We start from the raw sequence: 19115 nt of genomic DNA, 5'->3' as shown, positions 1-19115 counted from the left end.
TGTCCCACCGGCGATGCTTTTTCCTCTCCTCCACTGCAAAATCCCAAACGGACCAAATCAAGGCTTCGACCGATCTTCATCCTTTGTCCACGCCGTACGTCATGCTCCATCGCTTCTCCCTCTCGTCCTCGTTTTTCTGCTTCTTCTTCTCTCGCTTCTCCATCGCCAGCGAACTCCTCGAGATGTCCCTGCACTACTCCCACCTTGCATCCTATCGTTGACACTCGGGCAATGCCACTCCGTCTGTCTTATCTCGACACTGCCGCTCTCCCCAGGGGGCTCCAAGCATGTCCTGGGGTGTCAAGTTGAACAGACTGCAGCATCTGTGGTTGCAACGGTTTGGTATCGCTTCATCTGCCCTCTGAACTGCATCTCAACCGCATCGCTAACCTCTACTTCTCTCCAGCCCCTCAACATGCTCGTGCGCTTCCATCCCGACCGGGGTGGCGTCCGTTCGCCCTCCGCCCGCCGTATCTCTTCTTCATCACCGGTTTCTTCTTTCTGATGCTCCTGGCCCTCGAGGCCATGCGCCGATATAGCAGCTACAACGGAGGACTGGTCTTCTTTTTCGATACCGCCAATGTCTCCCCCGCCGAGTCTTTCGCTTACAATTATGTGCCCATCATCGTCGCGCTGGTTCTCGTCAACCTCTGGACCTTTATCGACTTCGACGTCCTTCGTCTTGAGCCCTACTTTCAACTCTCGCGCTCCAAGGGAACACCGGCTGCCACTCTTTTTATCAACTACAACTTTGGCCAGTCTTTCCTCACCCCGATTACCTCCGCCCGGAGAGGCCACTGGATCGTGCTGCTCGTGTCTATCGTTACCATGTTCATTCGCATGTTCCTACCCGCGTTACAGAGCACCCTGCTAGAGTTGAGGGAAGTCACAATTGTCTCATCGGAGAGTGTGAAGAGCTGGCCCGATCTCGTCAACCTACGCACCCAAGCCAGTTGGATTGCTGCCCAGGCATACAATAACCTCGATTCTGTCATCGCAACCGGTGACGATGCCCGACGGTCGCGATCGTCCGAATTTGCCGTCGCGCCGGTCGAAGTCTCCCAGGATGACCAGCGTGAAAGTACAGTGTGGGCGATGAACCAGACGGTCTACTGGTCGGAACTGTCCTGTCAGGATATTCTTTTGGAAGATAAACTGTCAGTCACAATTAATGAAACCGGCGTCGATTACCCATTCATCTCCTGGAACGTCACGGACATCAACCTAGACAACATCGATGGAGTGCACAAGGACTGCACACTGGACTTTTCCTATAGCAGTGTCTTCTTTCCGTCAACCGACTTTCTACAGGTCCGGTATTGGGAGCCCGTGTCATCGTCCAACAGAACCTCCTCTCCGATGAAGAAAGCATTCAAAGCTAGAGGCTGCGATCCATTTGATCTCTACGGGGTTCTGATCGGTGTCAATGCAACGAGTCAAAGCAGTTCATCTAAACCCGAGTATTCATCCTCTGCCCAGGCGTTCGCTTGTAATATTGCGTACCGCAAGGCAGATGCTGAGGTGGTGATGCACGCCAATAGCTCGATAAATTCCATCAAAACCCATCCTGGAACCACCAGCAACATGACTTATTCACAGTTCAACATCGCTCAGTTTCAGTCCCTTCTTTCTCAACGCGCGCCGTATACCAGTGACTTGCTGTTTATCCAGTACAACGAGAGCACAGGCGACCGTAGCGTGACCGAACTTCCCGTCATAAGTCAGGACATTGGCGATTTTGAGCCTCTGCTAGTCCTTGACACGTCCTCTACCATGACCCAGAGCGAATTCCAATCCAAGATCACAAGAGGAGTCAAACAGTCGTTTATCCTCACGTTCACCCGACTCTTCAACCCGGACAAGGAGCCAACGTCAATCGATGCAATGAGATTCAACAAGCAGGTAGCTATTGCGGTGGTCTCGTTTGCTGCCCTGTGGTCCGAGGTCATCCTAGGCATAGCAACCGCCACAGGCCTTGTCCTGGTGTATGTCTACCAGAACCGGGAGAATATGATGCAAAGTGACCCGGGCTCACTCTCTGCAATGTGCACTTTCGTGTCTGAACTACTCACGCCTACCAACATCCTCACCAGAACGGACTATGATTTCCACCAGTTTTCCACAAGGCAGTTACGCCGGACCTTTCGAAATGCAAGATGCTATTGGCAAGATGGACCTCAAGGAAGGAAACTAGAGATCGTTCCAGGCGATGGTAAGACATTTCTTCTTTATAGCCCTTTGCAGTAACTAACAGTACCAGGCGAGCGCATGGATATAGGAGAAAATCTCCGCACCCGCGTCGACCCGATGCCACATTTCCTCGTGATTCCCTTTTTCATCGTCGAGTTCCTTCTTCTGGTCGCAGTGATAACATCTATGGGCCTGATTATCGCATCGCTTGTCAAGGATGGTAAATTTCGACATCTTACTCAGTCAGACTCGAGCTTCCTGCAAGTTGTTCTTTCGTTCTTGCCGTCGATGGTTGCATCTTCCGTGGGGTCACTCTGCCAATCAATCCATCGAAATCTCAGCATCCTCGAGCCTTGGGTTCACCTACAGAGGGGGAAGGCCAAGGCTCAAGCCTCGCTGTCGATGAACTATGCCTCTCAGACCCCGTTGGCAGTCTTATTAAAATCCGTCAAAGACCGCCACGTTCTGCTGGGCCTCGTGTCACTCACATGCATGCTGAACTTTGTGCTTACTGTGGTCGCGGGTGGTCTGTTTACTCAGCAATTGACCACTTCTCCCTTTTCGAGCACATCCGTGTTGTCGAATTATAGTAATTCAGTGTTTCTGCAGACCGACTTTGCCGCTGAATTTACTGAATACGATCTCATCCAGACCGGTATAACTAGCGGGGTCCCGATATTGCCTTGGATGAGCTCAAATTATTCCTTTGTTCCCCTCAAAGTTGATCGCCCAGAATCGGATGCCGCATATGGGGCGCAGACCTTGGGGATTGGAAGTCACCTGGAATGCCGTCAGCTGCCCATCGCAGACTCACTTGTTGAAGAGCAAGGAACGGGAAATACTTATTGGGATTATCGTCCCTTTGACAATCCCGACCGTCAATGCCAGGTTAATATGACATCGCTGAAAAATAAGTCCGAAGATATCACACTCTCCATTCACTTTCTCTCACCGGTGGCAGATGATCAGATGGATGAATGTCAGTCATCGACTGTGGTGGTGCTTGGGCGGTGGAACTACACAGCCGGATCGGATATTACAAATGACAACACAGTCGCCCTGCACTGCGAGCCTCGCATCCGAATGAAGTTGTTCTCCCTCGTTTTTGATCGGCAGGGACAGATCAAAGAAAGCGACCCAGTCAGGGACAGCTCTATTACTTCTGGCTCCATGTACGACAATGCGACCGTCAGTCTCGGCCAATTCAACAAAGCGTTCGCAGCGATTCCACAGACCTTTACAGGAAATGACACGACCGATAACAGTTCGTATATATCCTCATACGACTGGGCCGGATTTCTGGTAGCACGTCTCTACCAACGGGGCCATCCGGAGATCACCTCACTGGACCCAGCATATCTTAGTAACGTTTCTCAGACTGTATACCAATGGGTTTACAGTACATATTTTTCCCTCTGGAGGGACATCTACCTGCAGCCGTTGGTCGAGCCAGCTCAAGCAACGAACGGCACGGTAATCTACAATACGTGGGCGATGAGTCCTTCTATACCTTCTTTGGCCATCGCACTTATCATCATCGGGATTGACACGCTGGTCGTGTTATTGGTGTTCGGCACCCGTCGTGGCCGTTTCAAGGGACCCCGGATTCCACGATCCATCGGAGCGATCATTCCGTGGATCGCACATAGTCGGATGCTTGAAGATTTCCGGGGCACGTACCACTGGACGAGTATGCAGCGACGCCGTCACCTTGCAGCATTAAATAAGTTGTATGGGTTCCGGATGTTTCTGGGACCGGATGGGCGGTACCGGTTTGCTGTTGATGAGGAGCCGCCGGAAGAAGAGAAACCGCCTGATCCGGTCGATGAGGGGACGGTGGATGTTTCCAAGATAGGAGGCATTCAGCTCCAGGAACTTGGGCGGTCCACTGCTCGGGAATGATTATGATTAATGACTTGTATTATATTGATTGCTAGAAGTGTACTTTTGGATATACGGCTGTGCCTAAAAGTTACAATATAATTTTGGAATCCTTCATTGTGTTGGCTGAATTGTAATATTGACGCTAACTGCCTCTACCCACATATCTCGCCTATCTACCTCCCCATCCACCCGCCGTCAACAGTCAACACTTCCCCACTGACATACGCACTGGCACGACTGGCCAGAAACACCGTTGCTCCCTTGAAATCCTCTGGACTCCCCCATCGTCCGGCTGGAATACGAGCAAGGATACTCGCCGCCCGCTCTTTATCATTTATCAAGGCCGTGTTCATATCGGTGGCTACATAGCCGGGAGCAATGGCATTGACGTTGATTCCCTTGGACGCCCACTCATTCGATAAAGCCTTTGTCAACTGTGCCACGCCTCCTTTTGCGGCTGCATAAGCCGGGACTGTCAGGCCACCTTGGAAAGAGACGAGCGAGGCAACGTTGATGATACTACCGCGGTGGTTGGAAGAATCGGGGGTTCGGGTGAGCATGTAAGCGCCGATGTCGCGGCAGAGTGTGAATACGGTGGAGAGGTTGACTTGGAGGACCTATTCAATTAGCCTGGGCTGACGGTGGGTGGGATATGCGTACCTCATCCCAATCCTCTATAGGAAAGACATGACTTGGATGGCGTCGTTGGATGCCAGCACAGTTGAGGAGGATATCAATATCGTGGCCGTCTTTCAACACCGTCGAGACTAGGGAGGAAACAGCTTCACGGGAGGAGAGATCGGCTGTGTAGATGGTTACTTTACGGCCGAGCTGTTCGATGCTGTTCTTCGTTTCTTGGTTTGAGGTATCGCGCTGAACAATAAGTATCTTGAAGCTATACAGACTACATGCACATACCTGGACGAGAACAACATCAGCTCCTGCTTCAGCCAGGGCAATTGCCATCTGCTGGCCGATTCCTCTAGTCCCGCCAGTCACCAGAGCGGTTCGATTATTAAGTGAGAACATGTCCATTTCAGTTGATTAATTGATATGATGACTTCTACTACAGCTGGACTGTCTATCTTTATATCTGTCACCCCCACGACCCCGCATTAGATCGCCATGGCCATCTCCTCTCGGCTACCACTCGCGAATCGCCCCATCCTCGCCGTAAAACTCCTTTGGCTGCCATGGCTCCGTGTCGGTGGAGATTCTCCTCACCAGGTCCTCGTCAATTTCAATTCCTAATCCGGCTCCAGATGGCGCCTTGACGAAGCCCTCTGCTATGTCAAATACCGTCTTATCGACCAGATAGCTATTCAGATCAATATCGCCCGCTTCAACGTTATAATGCATACCCAGCGACATTTCCTGGATCACAAAATTTGGCGTCGACAATGCAACCTGGATAGAGGCGGCCAGCGCAATCGGACCTAATGGACAATGCGGCGCAATAGCTACATCATACGTCTCCGCCATGCTGGCAATGCGCTTCGTCTCGGATATTCCGCCCGCGTGCGCGATATCCGGCTGGAGGACGTCTATCGAGCCATCCTCCAGAAACCGCTTCGCGTCCCATCTAGTGTACAACCGTTCTCCGAGCGCGATGGGGATTGTAGTCTGCTGGGATAACTGTTTGATGGCTTCAGGATGTTCGCATAGTAACGGCTCTTCGATGAAAAGTGGACGATGCGGTTCGAGGGCTTTGGCTAGTTGTTTAGCCATGGGCTTGTGTAGACGGCCGTGGAAATCAAGTCCTGCATCGAGGCCGAGGGCTTTGACTTGTTTTAGGCGCTCGACGCAGGAGTCAATGGCGGCGGGAGAATCGAGCCAGTTGAGGTCTTCGGTTGCGTTCATCTTGATGCATTTGAGGCCTTGGGCGATGCGTGCTTTTCTATTCTGGAGTTAGAATAGATTGAATGTTCAAAGCAGGGAGATAACTCACGCTGCCACTTCGACATCACTAGGTCGATCACCTCCAACCCACGCATACACCTGCACCTTATTCCGCACTTTCCCACCGAGTAACTGGTACACAGGAACCCCGAGATTTCGTCCTTTCAAATCCCAAAGCGCAATGTCAATTCCCGACAAGGCAGACATGAACACCGGTCCGCCGCGGTAGAATCCCAATCGCCAGACTGTCTGCCAGATATGCTCGATGTCACTTTTTCGTTAGCTCAGGTCACCTGAAGCATGGGTATAGTGCACATACTCAGCTTCATATCCAATTATCCGAGTGATGATCTCGTCCAATGACCCCTCCACTGCCTGCGTGTGTCCCTCCAAGGTAGCTTCACCCCATCCGATACGTCCCTGCTCATCGGTGACTTTGACGAAGAGCCAACGAGGCTTGACGCGGAAGTACTCGACGGATTTGATCTTGGCCATTTTCTTCAGCTCAATTGTATATGTATACGATTGTAACTATGCTCAATATATCCTACTGATGAGCTATATTTATAGCTATCGAGAGCTATTCACGCAGTATATCCGAGTTGACCCCCACTTCCCCGCGTGGGGGTGATAGCCGGATTTCCCCCACGCGGGGAAATCAGTCCTACTGGTGGATTATTTTGCGATATCATCTGATGGGCAGGGTATATCATTGCCAATGAAGCTGATCTTCAAGTGACTATGTCATTATAAGATGCCTACAGGGCTCGATGACATGTGCAAGTCAACGCCTATCCATGCCATCCAAAATACCATTAAAATCCATATCCAACCATTCCAATGACGGCTCCATTTTGAGGAGACTCAACGCCATATCCTGATCCACACTGCGAAAAAGTTCCCGACTCAGCCCTCTTATGTACTCGATTGGCCAGAATTTCCAAACTGCCTCGAATGCATCCGCTGACTCTGATTCGATTGACATGCATAGCTTGATAAACAAATCGAGACGGTTCAGCTTCGCAATGGATGGATGAGAGTTCGTGAACTGGGTGAGGGTACGTTTTACGCGCCGAAGAATGGCGAGATTCTCCAGGTCCGTTGTGATTCGGACATCGCAAAAGAGTATAAAGGCCGGTTTTAACGCACGGAGAAGCATGGTGCTATTCTGATTAGTCCTCGGTCCTATGATTGAGAAAGAATAACCCTGGTCAAAAGAGATGATGTGGAAGACGTGAGACCTGGATCAAGATGATCATGATTCGACATATTGCACAGTGTCTGGAGTGCCCGAACCGCAACAAGAGAAACGCTGGGCGAAGACAGAAAATTCAAACGGTTCAAAGCAGAGAGGGCAGCACTCTGGAATCTTTGCTGACTGATTTTAAACTGCCCTTGCACTGCTGTGCTCTTGAATCTGCCGGGCCATCGGAGGCTGAAAAAGAAAGCCTTGGTAAAGATACAGACGCGGTGATGCAGGCGAATCTGCTCGCTCGTGCCATCTTCGATCAAACTGATGATCATTGTCTCCAAGGTCTCAGCAGAAATGTGATCCTGCCAAGGGAGTCCTTGGGATTGTTTGAATCCATCTCTGAGAAGATAGTGAGCTAATGGCCATATCCCAAGGGGAAAAACCAACCTAGCCGCATCATAACTAACAGGTTACCAAGCTCCTCTGATTCGATAATATCATGATGCTTAATGTGCAAATTGTTTTGGGCTGGAGATGATGTCCGCCACAATTTTCCTGCAAGATCGAATGCTTCCTCTATGATGTACCACCTGTTTTGATGGCCGAATTCAAAGTATTTGGGGGTGGGTAGAATAGATGGCCCTAATTCGATCTGCGCCAATTCGTGATGCTTACGCTTTTTGGTCTGTGGCATTGTTGCTTCCTGTGATTCGGGCGTATCCTCTCTGCAAAGCCAAGTCAGTAATTGTGAGGTGATTAGACTCTATCTTATTGCACGACACACTGTTCTTCCGGTTGGGTGGATTTTCCCGGGTCTTGGGCCTGGGTTTCACCTGTCGACTTGCAGTGCCAGCACTGCGGTGGCGTGTCTCTACAGTTCTGTCTGGTTGCAGTTTTCAATCTCCAGAAAGAGTCCTGCTTTCCTATCAGCAGAGTCTGGCAATATGAAATTGGAAAAACAAACGCGTTTGCGGTTGCACAGGTGGCATTCGTTCTTCTGCTGGGCAACTTCCATGATGCAAAATCTAGTAGATCTGGAAATTGAGATTGGAAAGAATGAAGAAGAGGAAAGAGAGGAAGGAGGAGCCATTGCTTTAAAGAATAGATTCCCTTATTGCAAACCGGTCGCATCTCTGATTCAAATGAGGGAAATTGATGGATCAATACTCCGTCATGAGTATTCGTTGATCTGTGATGCATCATATTGTCGGGGATGAATTGCTGCAACTCTGTCACAATCACAACCATGTTGGCGATTTCTCCGTCATAGCACCCTTAACTCTACATTATAAAAAAATCTGCAAATCGTGGCCCTGCTAAGTTTAATTACCAATGGATAACTGTATTAGTATCTTGATCTATAACAGTAGGCGCTTCTGTACCAGCCGACGTCACGATCACATTCGCCATGTCTCTGTATGACAATACATATATGTTTATCATTTGTGAATTAATTCCAGATTGATGATAATATTCAACGTCCTGTATAGATCAGGTACTAAAGAATCATAGTACCTGCTCTCCAAACGTGACTTCTCTGGCTGCGCGATCGATTTCATCATGGTTTATGTCAACCCAATTCAACGAGGGCTGACGTGTGAAGAGGTACAGTGCTTCGTCCTCTTTATAGCCACTTTTATCAGAGTGATCAATGGCTGGCGAAAAGTTCCAATCTGTTCCTTGGACAGAAGGTGTATACTCCGACCTGGATGTAAATGCACCACCGACTTCCAAGATCTTGCAGAGTAGACTGTGCATTTTCGAAACCCAGGGACAATGGAATATAAATGCATAGAGATCTGTGATATTATCTAGCAAGTCCAGATCGTCCTTGTCCTGAGTGACAACGACGTTTAGGAAGAGCACCCAAAAAGGAGTCAGGGGGTATAATTGGATTGTCCTGGGGTGGTCAGCTAGTCATTCCTAGTTGGAGATAGAGAGCATACTGCATCAAGAATGACGGATCCGGGTCATCGTCGTTCAAATGTTCTCGAACACTGCGCTTTATGTCCAGCAGAATTCTAAGCGCCTTTCGCGCACTGTCAATGCACTCTGCGTGGTCCCCAGAGTGCTTGAATTTACTGAACTCGAATTGCTTGATACTGCTCATTATGGCCCAGTAGGCAAACTCCGCGGCTGCAAACTCCCTTTCCAGGTTTGCAGACAGGATGTGCTGGAACTGGGTGGTCAGTCAGCCAATGCATGCCGGGGAAAGGAGCCTCCTTACACATTGGATGTCCCCGTGCAGTTCCTCCATTTGTTCCAAAAGATCGTCCAGTCGATCCTGTATCTCATTGTCATTTCTTTCTAGATCGTGACGTGATTCTCCATTGTTTTTGTCGAAATCAAGCCACAACCCCCAAGCAAGATCCTGAACGTGGGCAAGTTGAATGATCATCCTCGCTGGTGATTCCAGTGGACTGCTAGGGCGAAATTCACCCCACAGAACCAATTCGACTGGATCGATCTTTAACTCGGGAAGAGATGGTGTGTGTCCGAATAATGCACTGAGAACCCTGTCAAGACAGTAGCAGACATAGAGACAGGATTGAATCTGTTCTTTTTCATAATCATCCGGTTCGACACTCTGGATGGTGTGATGGTTAAGAGACATGAGCATACGGGCTGCGAATGCTGTCAGCGACCAACACCTTGATTGGTTGCCCATGTGTTGTGCTAGTATTGCCTGCGATATCAGTTTCATTCTATACAGCATTTGGGAAGGCACGTACTCCAGACAACAAAGCTTGCACGAGGGAAAGACGGGGCGGAGAGAGAAAAGGTATGCGACGCAGAGCATCCAGGGCCGCTTCCTGGTATTGGTTCTTGGAGTTGTCCATTCTGTCAGACACATGGCGACTGTGGTTCGAGCGAGACCGCTTGAGGGTGTAGAAAAAGGCCTTGGTGTACACACACACCCGGTAGTGCAGGAGAACATCGGCGCTTTCTTTCTTGTCCATTAACGCAAGGAACATCTCTTCCAAGCGAATCCCTGAGATGTGGTCAGGCCAGAAAAGATAGTCCCAGTGCTTGTCATCCTCAGATACGCCTTGGAAGTGTTAGACCTGTCATTTTCGTATAGAGTGACTGGGAAATACCTGGGAGCATCATGTACAAGAGCTCCATGGAAGGCTCTAATTCGACAAAGTCGCGAGTCCGCTCATCCAGAGTCCACTGCAATGCCGATGAGGAGGATTCCGACATTCTTTTCACAAAACGGTCCACCTCGCTCAGCACACGGGCTCTGTCTGTAGGAAGATTGGCAAGACGTTTACGCTGCCAGATTGCCCAGCTCTCGCCTGGTGTCGTTGACGGACTAATGGGTACTCTACTGCCATCCGTTTCACTACATTTCCGCTTTTTGGCCTGTGGTTGTGCTTCTGTCGCAGCAGGCCCTGTGGAAGCTTGGGTAATGGAAAGTCAGCAATGCCATTTGAAAGATCGACTAGACTTACTCCGGGGACTGAGTGGAATTCTCAAGCCTTTCCAACCGCTCAGTCAGGGCAGTGATTCTATTCAGATCAGCGAATTGTCTTCACGGTCAGGAAGGACTCACTGTGGTAACCGTGGAACAGAATCACCCTTCGATCGGGTCCGCAGGCATTGAGCCTGTGCCTTCTTGCAATTGCCACATATTTCCTCTCGATCGCATTTGACCTGTGATTTGTGTGAATATTTGTGATGGTGGTTGCTGGTAGAGACACACCTTTCTAGCGTAGCACAAGTCGCACTGAAACGTTAGCTTGGCTGATATGATACCAATGAAATACGTACAGCTGGCCTTGGGGTTGCTCTAGACTGTGGAGTCTCCATGTCAAGTGGATGGATACTTGAGATGAATATTGAAAAGATGTGTTGTAAGAAAAGGGATGCAGATCCGGAGCCCGAATCGGAGTTCGGGTCCGAAAGCCTCCGAGACGTCAAGATGTATATTGTATCGCAAATAGTTCTTAACTAGTAAATATAGCGAAAGTTGAGATTCTCCTTGTCTGTCAAATCACTAAACGCCGTCTGATCAATCTCCCACTGCCGGTCATCATCTGCAACACCCTGGATCCGATCTCTGCGCCGATTCTCCCACTGCAAGGCCAGACGCAACATGATCACCAGCGCAATCTCCACAAAATGCGACACAATCATCGACCAGATCCCAAGGGGGTAGCGCGGTGCCTGCTCCGACTTGTAGAAGAACGGGCCGGCGATGTTGCCGGCACACACACCCAGGAAGATCATGGCGTTGGTCACGACTTTCTTGGTGTGGCCGGCTATATTGGCGGTTAGGATGGAGAGGATGAGCACGAAGGAGGCATTGTATGAGCCCGTCAGATAGTAGCAGATGAGACGGCCGACTTTGTTGGATTCAGGGAGGAAGCAGAGCCCGAACGAGCCGGCGACATTGGGGAGGAGGAAGAAGATGGTGACATAGCATCTGTTGTTTGGGGGGAGACGGTCGTTGATCCAGACGCTGAGGAGGATGAGGATGGCGATGATGGCGCCATAGGGGATCTGCATGAGAGTTGTTCCCACTGACTCGTTAGATGTGTCGAGTATGAAGATAGATAGACGTACAGGTTGAAAAGCCAAAGCCCTTGATGATGAGAGTCCCAAAGTTGGAAATGCCCCCGTTGGGGATATTCCCCGAGAAGCCAAGGAGGAGAAACGTCCACACCTTCCAGTCGAGAAACGCCTCCCAGATCTGCGCCATCTTGATAGTCTTATTCTCCACACCCGTCTGATTGTCTCGCAGTCGTTGAATGGCGAGTCGTTTCTCATGGTCTGACAGTCGTTTGGCTGTGACGGGGGAGTCGGGGAGGAAGAAGATGATGATGATTCCCCAGGCAGAGCATAATGCGCCGATGATGAGGAATTCGTACTTCCACGATGCCAGAGCCCCTTTGATCTGGCCAATGCCGTATCCTAAGAGTCCTCCGATGGCAATGCCTACTCCGTTGGCTGTGTACCAGAGTCCGATGCGGATGGGTTGTTGGCGACGGGTATACCACATGCTAGTGATGAGCATAAAGGCAGGATCACTGCTGGTCAGTTTATTCTCATGTAATGGTAGGATGGCTTACCTGCATGCTTCAGCAGCGCCAGAAATGACACGAAGAACGGCAAGTTGGACAAAGTTCTTTGCAACGGCTGTTTGGTCAATATAGATCGTATACCGTATACAAGGGACATACACTGCAGCATCAAGAAGAACCCCCAGAGAAATATATTCACTCCGAGATACTTTCCAACAGGAAACTTTTGCATCAACAAGTTCGTCACTGGACTCCAGACGAGGAATCCAAAGTAGAAGACACTCGACAGCCAGGAGTATTCATCGCCAGAGACTCCCAGGTCTTCATTAATCCCGAATATAGCAGCATACGACAAGGTGGTTTTGTCAATCTGTCGATTAGATACCATCCCTTATACCAGATACTAGACTCACATAGTAAAAGGCATAGCAGACAGCCAGAAACGGCAGAATCATCCAGTCAATCTTCCACACCAGCTTTCTCTCCTCCTCGGGATCAATCGGTCCTTGGAGGCCGTCTTGAGCGAATAGCGCGAGTGCCGTATCGCCATTGTGGACTTTGCCTCCTTCGAGGTGCATTGCCGATGGTTTGTTTTGAGAATCCATCCTGTCTGCCTGTCTCCTACATTGGATCCTCTATCTGTCTCTGAGATATAAGATTGAAGTAGACAGTAGACATCATACCGTGGGGGTCTGGGGAAGTGGGGATTCTCCGCATCTGGGGTTGACAGGGATATAGAAACCCCCACGCTCGGGTGAAGACCGAGATATTCAGTAGCTATGATAGCTATCATGATCATTACTGGTGGACTATTATTTTGATGGACGTAGATCAGACAGAGTAGCGCTGTTGATGATGATGATGACATAGAACTCTTCGATTCTAGATTCTAGCTTTCTTGTGGATGGTTTGTATGTGTATGAAAATTCAAGCAGCTCAAGATATACTACTTAGTACTGTATGCAGATATATAGTGCAGCTATTATTGGTACTTTATGGTTGATTGGTCGTGTTTCTCTTGCTGAGCAATATATAATGTCTAACTGATCCCTTGATTCTGCAAGGTGTAAATGTCTCAACTCGATCCACCCTTTAAAATGATTCATCCAATCAACTGAATTGTTTACTATTTGATTATGGCTTACTATTCCAATTGGAATAAATCCGGGGAAGTGGATAAATCTCCGCACAGGTTAAACAACCCCCACGCAGCACATTTAACCAACAGAATCATACAACATCATCCCCAAACAATCATGTTGACTCGTGAGGAAGTTGAAAAACACGCATCGGCAGCGTCCTGCTGGGTTGCTATACATGGCTCTGTCTACGATGTAACTGGTAAGTCTCCTCTCTTCTGTATGAATCCTCCTAACCAGTCTTAGACTTCATTCCCTCCCATCCCGGTGGCTCAAGTGTCATCCTCCGCTGTGCAGGAAAAGACGCGACCGATGAATTCGACTCTGTCCACGATAAGGAATTATTGCAGTCTCTTCCTGCATCGTCATTTCAGGGTCACATCGAAGCAGGCATTCTATCCAAGCCAGGAAATGAAGCTGCATCCGAACCTATATCTGAACAGGGCCCACCCCCCTTACACACGATAATCAACCTGCACGACTTTGAAGACATCGCGCGACACCACCTCCCCCCACCAGCATGGGCATACTACTCCTCCGGCGCCGACGACGAGATCGCCAAAAACAACAACCAGAAAGCGTATAGCAAGATTTCTCTCCGTCCGCGCATTCTCCGCAGTATCCCGGCTGTTGATACCAGTACCAATATTCTGGGGCATGCGGTGTCGCTGCCTGTGTATATTTCGCCAGTTGGGATAGCGAAATTCGCTCATCCGGATGGCGAATGTGCGCTGTTTTCTGCGGCTGGGAAGGAGGGGATTCTGCAGATGTTGGCGAATGGGTCGAGTTTTCCGATTGAGAGGGTGATGGAGATGAGGGTGAGAAAGGAGCAGCCGCTGTTCTTTCAGTTGTATGTCAATAAAGACATAACAAAGTCGGAAGAGACGGTGCGACGGGCAGTCAAGGCTGGTGCCAGTGCGTGTGTTTTGACAGTCGACAGTCCAGTCGTTGGAAAGAGGGAAAAGGACGAGAGAATGAATCTACAGGTTCAGGTATGACCATTCATCTACTATTATCTATAAACTAACAAGATAGGCACGGGATTCGTCAATCCAAGGACAAGGCGTGGCCAAGGTCATGGCCAGCTCGATATCGCCGTTTATCGACTGGAGCATTCTGACCTGGATACGAGGACTGACTGCATTGCCGATTATCATCAAGGGGATCCAATGCGTGGAAGATGCCGTCATGGCGTATCGACATGGAGTGCAGGGCATTGTGCTGTCCAACCACGGTGGTCGATCTCAAGATACGTATGTCTATTCTATATTCTACTTGATGAATCTAACTGAATAGTGCCCAATCCCCCCTCCTCACACTGCTGGAGATCCGAAGACACGCCCCCTTTCTGCTCAAAAGCAACATGCAAATCTTCATCGACGGGGGCATCAGACGAGGAACAGACGTTCTCAAAGCGTTGGCTTTAGGAGCAACAGCCGTCGGACTGGGAAGGCCATTCTTGTACAGTCTCTCAGCCGGATACGGAGAAGAAGGCGTAAGACGGGCGATTCAGATTCTGAGAGAGGAGATCGAGATGAACATGGTGTTTCTGGGGGTGACCAGATTGGAGGAATTAGGAGGGCATTTGGTGAATTCGGCGAGACTGGAGAGGGATGTGACGGGGTGTGTGAAGCTGTAGGTAGATGAATAATGATGCTATTTATGACCCCCACGTACCCCGCATATAACGATATTTATATCTCTCATCCTCCCAATTCAATTCAATTATTCTCAACCATTAATCTGGCAATTAATCAGCATGAGTGAAATTAACGTCCTTCTCTACGGCCTGGGAGCGTAAGTCATCCACCTGATCGAGAACTATCTAACTCGTCAGAATCGGCTCCTTCTACGCCTTCATCCTCCAACGCAACGATCGCGTCCGATTGACCGTCGTCGCACGATCCAACTACGACGCTGTCAAGAATAATGTACATCTATCCACTATATACAATGAATCATACTAAGAAATAGGGAATCCTCATCGAAAGCGAAAACGACGGCCACCACCGATTCCACCCCTATGCCGTCGTCAAATCCGCCGCCGAACTGACCTCGCCGGTGGATTATATCGTGTGTGCGCATAAAGCGATTGACCAGGATTCTGTTCCACTCCTTTTAAAGCCAGCTATTAGTGAGAAGACGACGATTGTGATTATCCAGAATGGAGTGGGGAATGAAGAGCCGTTTAGACGGGTTTTCCCTGATTGCTCTATTTTGACTTGCGTGGTATGTCTTCTATACATTGTACACTGTTCTATCTAACTATGCAGACCTGGGTTGGAGCAACACAAATCAATCCCGGCGTCGTCAAGCATACCAAGTCAGAGGATATGCAGATCGGACTGTATCCCAATCCATCGCTGTCTCCATCAACCGAACAATCCCGTCTCGAGACCTTTTCCTCTCTCCTCACGGCCGGAAAGACCAAATTCACCATTCTCCAAGACATGCAACGCCAGCGCTGGGAAAAAGTCGTCTGGAACGCAGCCTGGAACTCGCTCACCACGTTGACCATGGTGGATACACAGAGCTGGCTGCATTCCTCTCCTGAGGCGACGCCATTTACACGCCGGTTGATGGCTGAGGTTATCTCCGTTGGGCGAGCGTGCGGGGTCGAGTTACAAGATAGTCTGATTGACGAGCTGCTAGATAGAATTAATTCCATGCCAGGCATTGGAAGTAGCATGCAGACTGATGCGAAGAACGGCCGCCCGATGGAGGTTGAAGTTATTCTGGGATATCCGGTGCGAAAAGCGAGAGAGCTGAAGATACAGACGCCGATCTTGGAGACGCTTTTCCTGCTGTTGACGGCAGTGGATGGGCGGTTGAGGGGGTAAATCCACCAATTATGTAGTTATACAAGAGACGTGGGGGTCAGATATCGGGGATAGTCCGACTCATCATTCATTCATACATCATCCATCAATAGAATAAAATACATCAATGCACTCTTTTATGTCTCTTGAATGACGCCTTGGACTTCAACGGCGTAGGCTTCGGCGTCAAATCCTTTCCTTTATGCGGCGGCCCCGGAAAGACCTGGTTATTGCAATGATCATCGATATCATGGCACTTTTCCTCCCAGATCTTGCAGTTGGATCCTCCCGTCGGCGGGACTGAAGCCCAGCAGTCGTCGCCTTGGCTCCAGCAGTTCTGCGATGCTTTCCAGCATCCTTCCTGGTCGGTGTATGAGGGCACTTCGAAGCCGCACCAGTTGTCGCGGACGAGAATGCAGCCGTCTGGTTTGAGGCCATCCGTCTGCACCATTGCTGACCGTTTCGATTTCTCCTTCTGCCCCGGAGTATATACATCTGGGCCGGGCATGGGATACGGCAGCTTCAACGGCGTTTCGTAAATGTTATACGTCAAACCCGGCATACTGAGATCATACGTCCCCTGTCCAATCTCGACAGTCTCCGGCTTCGCATTCCCACCATCCTTGATGAAAATCTGCGCACATCCGACATAAAACTGCGGATCCGGCGGATCGTCCTGCGCAGCATGCAGCGCCAACAACTCAGGGCGGACGAGATAATACCCCGCCTGGATATCCTCAGGTATGGTCACGGAGATATGCCCGTTATTCTCAATCAGCTTCTCCGTACACCACTTTCCATCCGCGTAGGTGTATTCCCAGATTTTGAACCAGCCGGGCCCGGCGGCGTTGCTGTCTTCGGTCGCGTTGGCGACTTTCTTCATGTACACGGCGCAGGGCCCTTTGTGGGATGGATCGATGGAGCCGGGCTGCGATGCGTCGGGGTATTCGCGGAATTCAAAGGTGAGGGTGCTGGAGGCAGAGGCTGGGCAGACGCGACTTACGGCGGATTCGCCGTTGTAGCCTGTACAGTTAGTATATAGAGTAGAAGGGGGTGTAGACGGACATACCACACGCAACATCAGGACTGGACAGAGGCTCAATGGGAAAACTGGCATTGTTGGCATGGTGGTTCATGCGGACACAAACACCATCGCCTTGGTTGTTGCCATTGACGTAGAGAGTGGTGAAGACGGTGTGGCATGAAGCCAGACCAACGAGGAAGAAAAGAAGATACATGAGAAGATGAATGAATGTGATGATCAAAGTAGAACAGGAAGAAGAGAAGAAAGAGTGGTTATATAGAAGAAGCCACAGCGCTAACGCAAGGCACTGTTTCACACGGCGCTTACAAAATGATCCGCCCTTTATTGATTGGCCTCGTATCTGCAGGGTCTCATTGAATAAGCAGTAAGATTAATGTTTCAGATGATCATCTACAATTCTATTCTGAAACAATAAGACATTATGCATCATATGAGTCAGATCGTTAAAAAGGGATGGCAGAGTAAATCGCCCGTGGAAACCCGCTGCTTCGGGTTTTTCTGCAACATCAACAACAGCAGCGACGATAACTGCTGGATATTCTCCGTGCCAAAGTCGGACGGCAGTCGCTCTGTCAGATGCTGCGTGAATGATGCATCTGTCTGCAGGATCCGGTCCACTCGGTCTAGATGGCCTTGGTCGACTTCTTCTGGCGTCAGCCCACGCCACTGGAGTGGGAATAATGGGGCGTTTGTTGCTAGCTCGAATATCTGCTATATTAATAGATCAATAGATACCATCAAGGGAAATATCAGACATACCAAACACCCCAATGCCCAGATATCAATGCTCGCATCCCAGATCCCCCGATTCACTAATTCCGGCGCGGCAATGGCCGTCGGCGTCACGGGCCACTCATTGCATCTCGACGCAGTCGATAGTGCATTTTTCACTCTGATTCCTCCCCCCAAATCGCCAATTTTGATCATCAGCGTGGCAAAGTCGGCGTCGTCGAGTTGGCCTCGCGGTCGTTGTGATGTCACCAGATACTCTGGAGCGCTGTCGTCTCTTTCCATCCCCTCTAGCCATCTGACAGGTCGGAATTCAGGGGGCTCTAGGAGCTGTTCGGTATATATCGTTTCATCCAGTGAAACCATGATATTCGCCGGTTGTAAGTCTGTCAATCAACATCACATCATTCTCATTATCCACAATAAAGCAGACTCACCACAATGCACAATCCCCAGACTATGCAAAAAGTCAAGACCCAAAACAAGCTGTCTCGCAATCGCCCGTACACATCCCACCTGATGCGGTTTCCCAGCATCAGCCATCCCCTGCCCATCAGACACCATCACCGGAAGCACAAGACACAAGTGTCGTCCATTAGGTCCATCATGCGTGAAGCTATCCAGTAGCTCAATCACATGTCGTTTGCCGGGATGACTTGACTCCGCTAGTTCAAGCAATGTAGACGCTTCATTGCTATTCGTCGATGCATCTGCTTTGAGAATCTTCAATGCTACTTGTCCTTGCCGTCTAGACGCATTAGTCTACAATCTGTAAACGGAGAAAGGGGGAGCTACAGTTGATCACGCGCCAACCACACCGTCGAAAACTGGCCAAACGCCAACTTCCCAATCACTCTGTATCGCTGGTTGAAGACATCACCCAGTTGGACTGGATGATACCCGCCTCGACGGTACTTCTCCACATCCTCGACGCCGTCGTCTATCTTCTCGAAGCGGTGCATGTTGATAAATGCCATGATGCATTCAACCACGGATGAGGAAGGGTTCTCCACAAAAATAAACCGATTGAGTTTGTCTCCAGGATCGTCATTACATAGAAATAAGCGAGAAAGTGTTGTTTCTGATTGGGTGGATTGGGATGATCATGCTCGGATTTAGTGACTAGGGCTCGGGATTAGGGCTTGTAACTGTCAAATATTCTCACTATTCCGACTAGCAGAACCACTCCTC

The 19115-nt window shown here is 49.7% G+C and overlaps 10 protein-coding genes across 10 annotated transcripts; 2 read left to right on the top strand and 8 right to left on the bottom strand.

The window, feature by feature from the left end:
- Positions 1-69: 69 nt before the first annotated feature.
- Positions 70-4187, top strand: ASPWEDRAFT_163838 (uncharacterized protein). Its single transcript, XM_040829860.1, has 3 exons — positions 70-342; positions 407-2212; positions 2261-4187. Exons 1-3 carry the CDS (start codon positions 288-290, stop codon positions 4090-4092), a joined length of 3693 nt encoding a protein of 1230 aa, XP_040685321.1. The 5' UTR covers positions 70-287; the 3' UTR covers positions 4093-4187.
- Positions 4188-4247: 60 nt separating this feature from the next.
- On the bottom strand, positions 4248-5109 carry ASPWEDRAFT_176705 (uncharacterized protein; the record flags this gene model as incomplete). The annotated part of the gene is made up of 3 exons (XM_040831544.1): positions 4248-4691; positions 4735-4947; positions 4993-5109. The coding sequence occupies 3 exons, from the start codon at positions 5107-5109 to the stop codon at positions 4248-4250; spliced, it is 774 nt and encodes a 257-aa protein (XP_040685320.1).
- Positions 5110-5217: 108 nt separating this feature from the next.
- Positions 5218-6468, bottom strand: ASPWEDRAFT_176704 (D-galactonate dehydratase; the record flags this gene model as incomplete). Its single annotated transcript, XM_040831543.1, has 3 exons — positions 5218-5971; positions 6023-6244; positions 6293-6468. 3 exons carry the CDS (start codon positions 6466-6468, stop codon positions 5218-5220), a joined length of 1152 nt encoding a protein of 383 aa, XP_040685319.1.
- Positions 6469-6737: 269 nt separating this feature from the next.
- Positions 6738-7397, bottom strand: ASPWEDRAFT_45610 (uncharacterized protein). The gene has a single exon (XM_040836577.1). It carries the CDS (start codon positions 7130-7132, stop codon positions 6758-6760), a length of 375 nt encoding a protein of 124 aa, XP_040685318.1. The 5' UTR covers positions 7133-7397; the 3' UTR covers positions 6738-6757.
- ASPWEDRAFT_698432 (uncharacterized protein) lies at positions 7357-8500 on the bottom strand. The gene is made up of 3 exons (XM_040839077.1): positions 8130-8500; positions 7950-8080; positions 7357-7890 (listed from the first exon to the last, which is right to left on the bottom strand). Exons 1-3 carry the CDS (start codon positions 8253-8255, stop codon positions 7581-7583), a joined length of 567 nt encoding a protein of 188 aa, XP_040685317.1. The 5' UTR covers positions 8256-8500; the 3' UTR covers positions 7357-7580.
- A 171-nt stretch (positions 8501-8671) lies between these two features.
- ASPWEDRAFT_176702 (Zn(II)2Cys6 transcription factor) lies at positions 8672-10978 on the bottom strand (the record flags this gene model as incomplete). The annotated part of the gene is made up of 9 exons (XM_040831542.1): positions 8672-9065; positions 9112-9344; positions 9393-9851; positions 9898-10214; positions 10264-10496; positions 10621-10677; positions 10722-10822; positions 10872-10895; positions 10940-10978. The coding sequence occupies 9 exons, from the start codon at positions 10976-10978 to the stop codon at positions 8672-8674; spliced, it is 1857 nt and encodes a 618-aa protein (XP_040685316.1).
- A 100-nt stretch (positions 10979-11078) lies between these two features.
- Positions 11079-12815, bottom strand: ASPWEDRAFT_142098 (uncharacterized protein). The gene is made up of 5 exons (XM_040829430.1): positions 12606-12815; positions 12352-12562; positions 12241-12307; positions 11735-12198; positions 11079-11691 (listed from the first exon to the last, which is right to left on the bottom strand). The coding sequence occupies exons 1-5, from the start codon at positions 12795-12797 to the stop codon at positions 11120-11122; spliced, it is 1506 nt and encodes a 501-aa protein (XP_040685315.1). The 5' UTR covers positions 12798-12815; the 3' UTR covers positions 11079-11119.
- Positions 12816-13448: 633 nt separating this feature from the next.
- On the top strand, positions 13449-16171 carry ASPWEDRAFT_32255 (uncharacterized protein; the record flags this gene model as incomplete). Its single annotated transcript, XM_040833638.1, has 8 exons — positions 13449-13533; positions 13578-14323; positions 14367-14584; positions 14628-14966; positions 15090-15128; positions 15169-15262; positions 15306-15560; positions 15605-16171. 8 exons carry the CDS (start codon positions 13449-13451, stop codon positions 16169-16171), a joined length of 2343 nt encoding a protein of 780 aa, XP_040685314.1.
- A 51-nt stretch (positions 16172-16222) lies between these two features.
- On the bottom strand, positions 16223-17618 carry ASPWEDRAFT_698223 (lytic polysaccharide monooxygenase auxiliary activity family 9 protein). Its single transcript, XM_040839075.1, has 2 exons — positions 17220-17618; positions 16223-17173 (listed from the first exon to the last, which is right to left on the bottom strand). The coding sequence occupies exons 1-2, from the start codon at positions 17386-17388 to the stop codon at positions 16275-16277; spliced, it is 1068 nt and encodes a 355-aa protein (XP_040685313.1). The 5' UTR covers positions 17389-17618; the 3' UTR covers positions 16223-16274.
- A 12-nt stretch (positions 17619-17630) lies between these two features.
- ASPWEDRAFT_119948 (uncharacterized protein) lies at positions 17631-18886 on the bottom strand (the record flags this gene model as incomplete). Its single annotated transcript, XM_040828955.1, has 4 exons — positions 17631-17906; positions 17931-18310; positions 18362-18672; positions 18720-18886. 4 exons carry the CDS (start codon positions 18884-18886, stop codon positions 17631-17633), a joined length of 1134 nt encoding a protein of 377 aa, XP_040685312.1.
- Positions 18887-19115: the final 229 nt, after the last annotated feature.

Source organism: Aspergillus wentii, assembly GCF_001890725.1.
Source record: "Aspergillus wentii DTO 134E9 unplaced genomic scaffold ASPWEscaffold_8, whole genome shotgun sequence".
NCBI classification, from domain to species: domain Eukaryota; kingdom Fungi; phylum Ascomycota; class Eurotiomycetes; order Eurotiales; family Aspergillaceae; genus Aspergillus; species Aspergillus wentii.
Note: the sequence above shows the minus strand (reverse complement) of the source record. Positions and strands in the feature narration are given on the sequence as shown.

Coding starts and splice junctions, on each gene's coding strand:
- ASPWEDRAFT_163838 (XM_040829860.1), top strand. CDS start 288: ATGTCCTGGGGTGTCAAGTTGAACAGACTGCAGCATCTGTGGTTGCAA. Junction 343..406: donor TCTGTGGTTGCAACGGTTTG/GTATCGCTTCAT, acceptor ACTTCTCTCCAG/CCCCTCAACATGCTCGTGCG. Junction 2,213..2,260: donor AGAGATCGTTCCAGGCGATG/GTAAGACATTTC, acceptor TAACAGTACCAG/GCGAGCGCATGGATATAGGA.
- ASPWEDRAFT_142098 (XM_040829430.1), bottom strand. CDS start 12,797: ATGGATTCTCAAAACAAACCATCGGCAATGCACCTCGAAGGAGGCAAA. Junction 12,563..12,605: donor TCTGCTATGCCTTTTACTAT/GTGAGTCTAGTA, acceptor TCTAATCGACAG/ATTGACAAAACCACCTTGTC. Junction 12,308..12,351: donor GTTCTTCTTGATGCTGCAGT/GTATGTCCCTTG, acceptor TTGACCAAACAG/CCGTTGCAAAGAACTTTGTC.
- ASPWEDRAFT_698223 (XM_040839075.1), bottom strand. CDS start 17,388: ATGTATCTTCTTTTCTTCCTCGTTGGTCTGGCTTCATGCCACACCGTC. Junction 17,174..17,219: donor CAGTCCTGATGTTGCGTGTG/GTATGTCCGTCT, acceptor CTAACTGTACAG/GCTACAACGGCGAATCCGCC.
- ASPWEDRAFT_698432 (XM_040839077.1), bottom strand. CDS start 8,255: ATGGCTCCTCCTTCCTCTCTTTCCTCTTCTTCATTCTTTCCAATCTCA. Junction 8,081..8,129: donor ACCTGTGCAACCGCAAACGC/GTTTGTTTTTCC, acceptor ATAGGAAAGCAG/GACTCTTTCTGGAGATTGAA. Junction 7,891..7,949: donor TCCACCCAACCGGAAGAACA/GTGTGTCGTGCA, acceptor TTGGCTTTGCAG/AGAGGATACGCCCGAATCAC.
- ASPWEDRAFT_45610 (XM_040836577.1), bottom strand. CDS start 7,132: ATGCTTCTCCGTGCGTTAAAACCGGCCTTTATACTCTTTTGCGATGTC.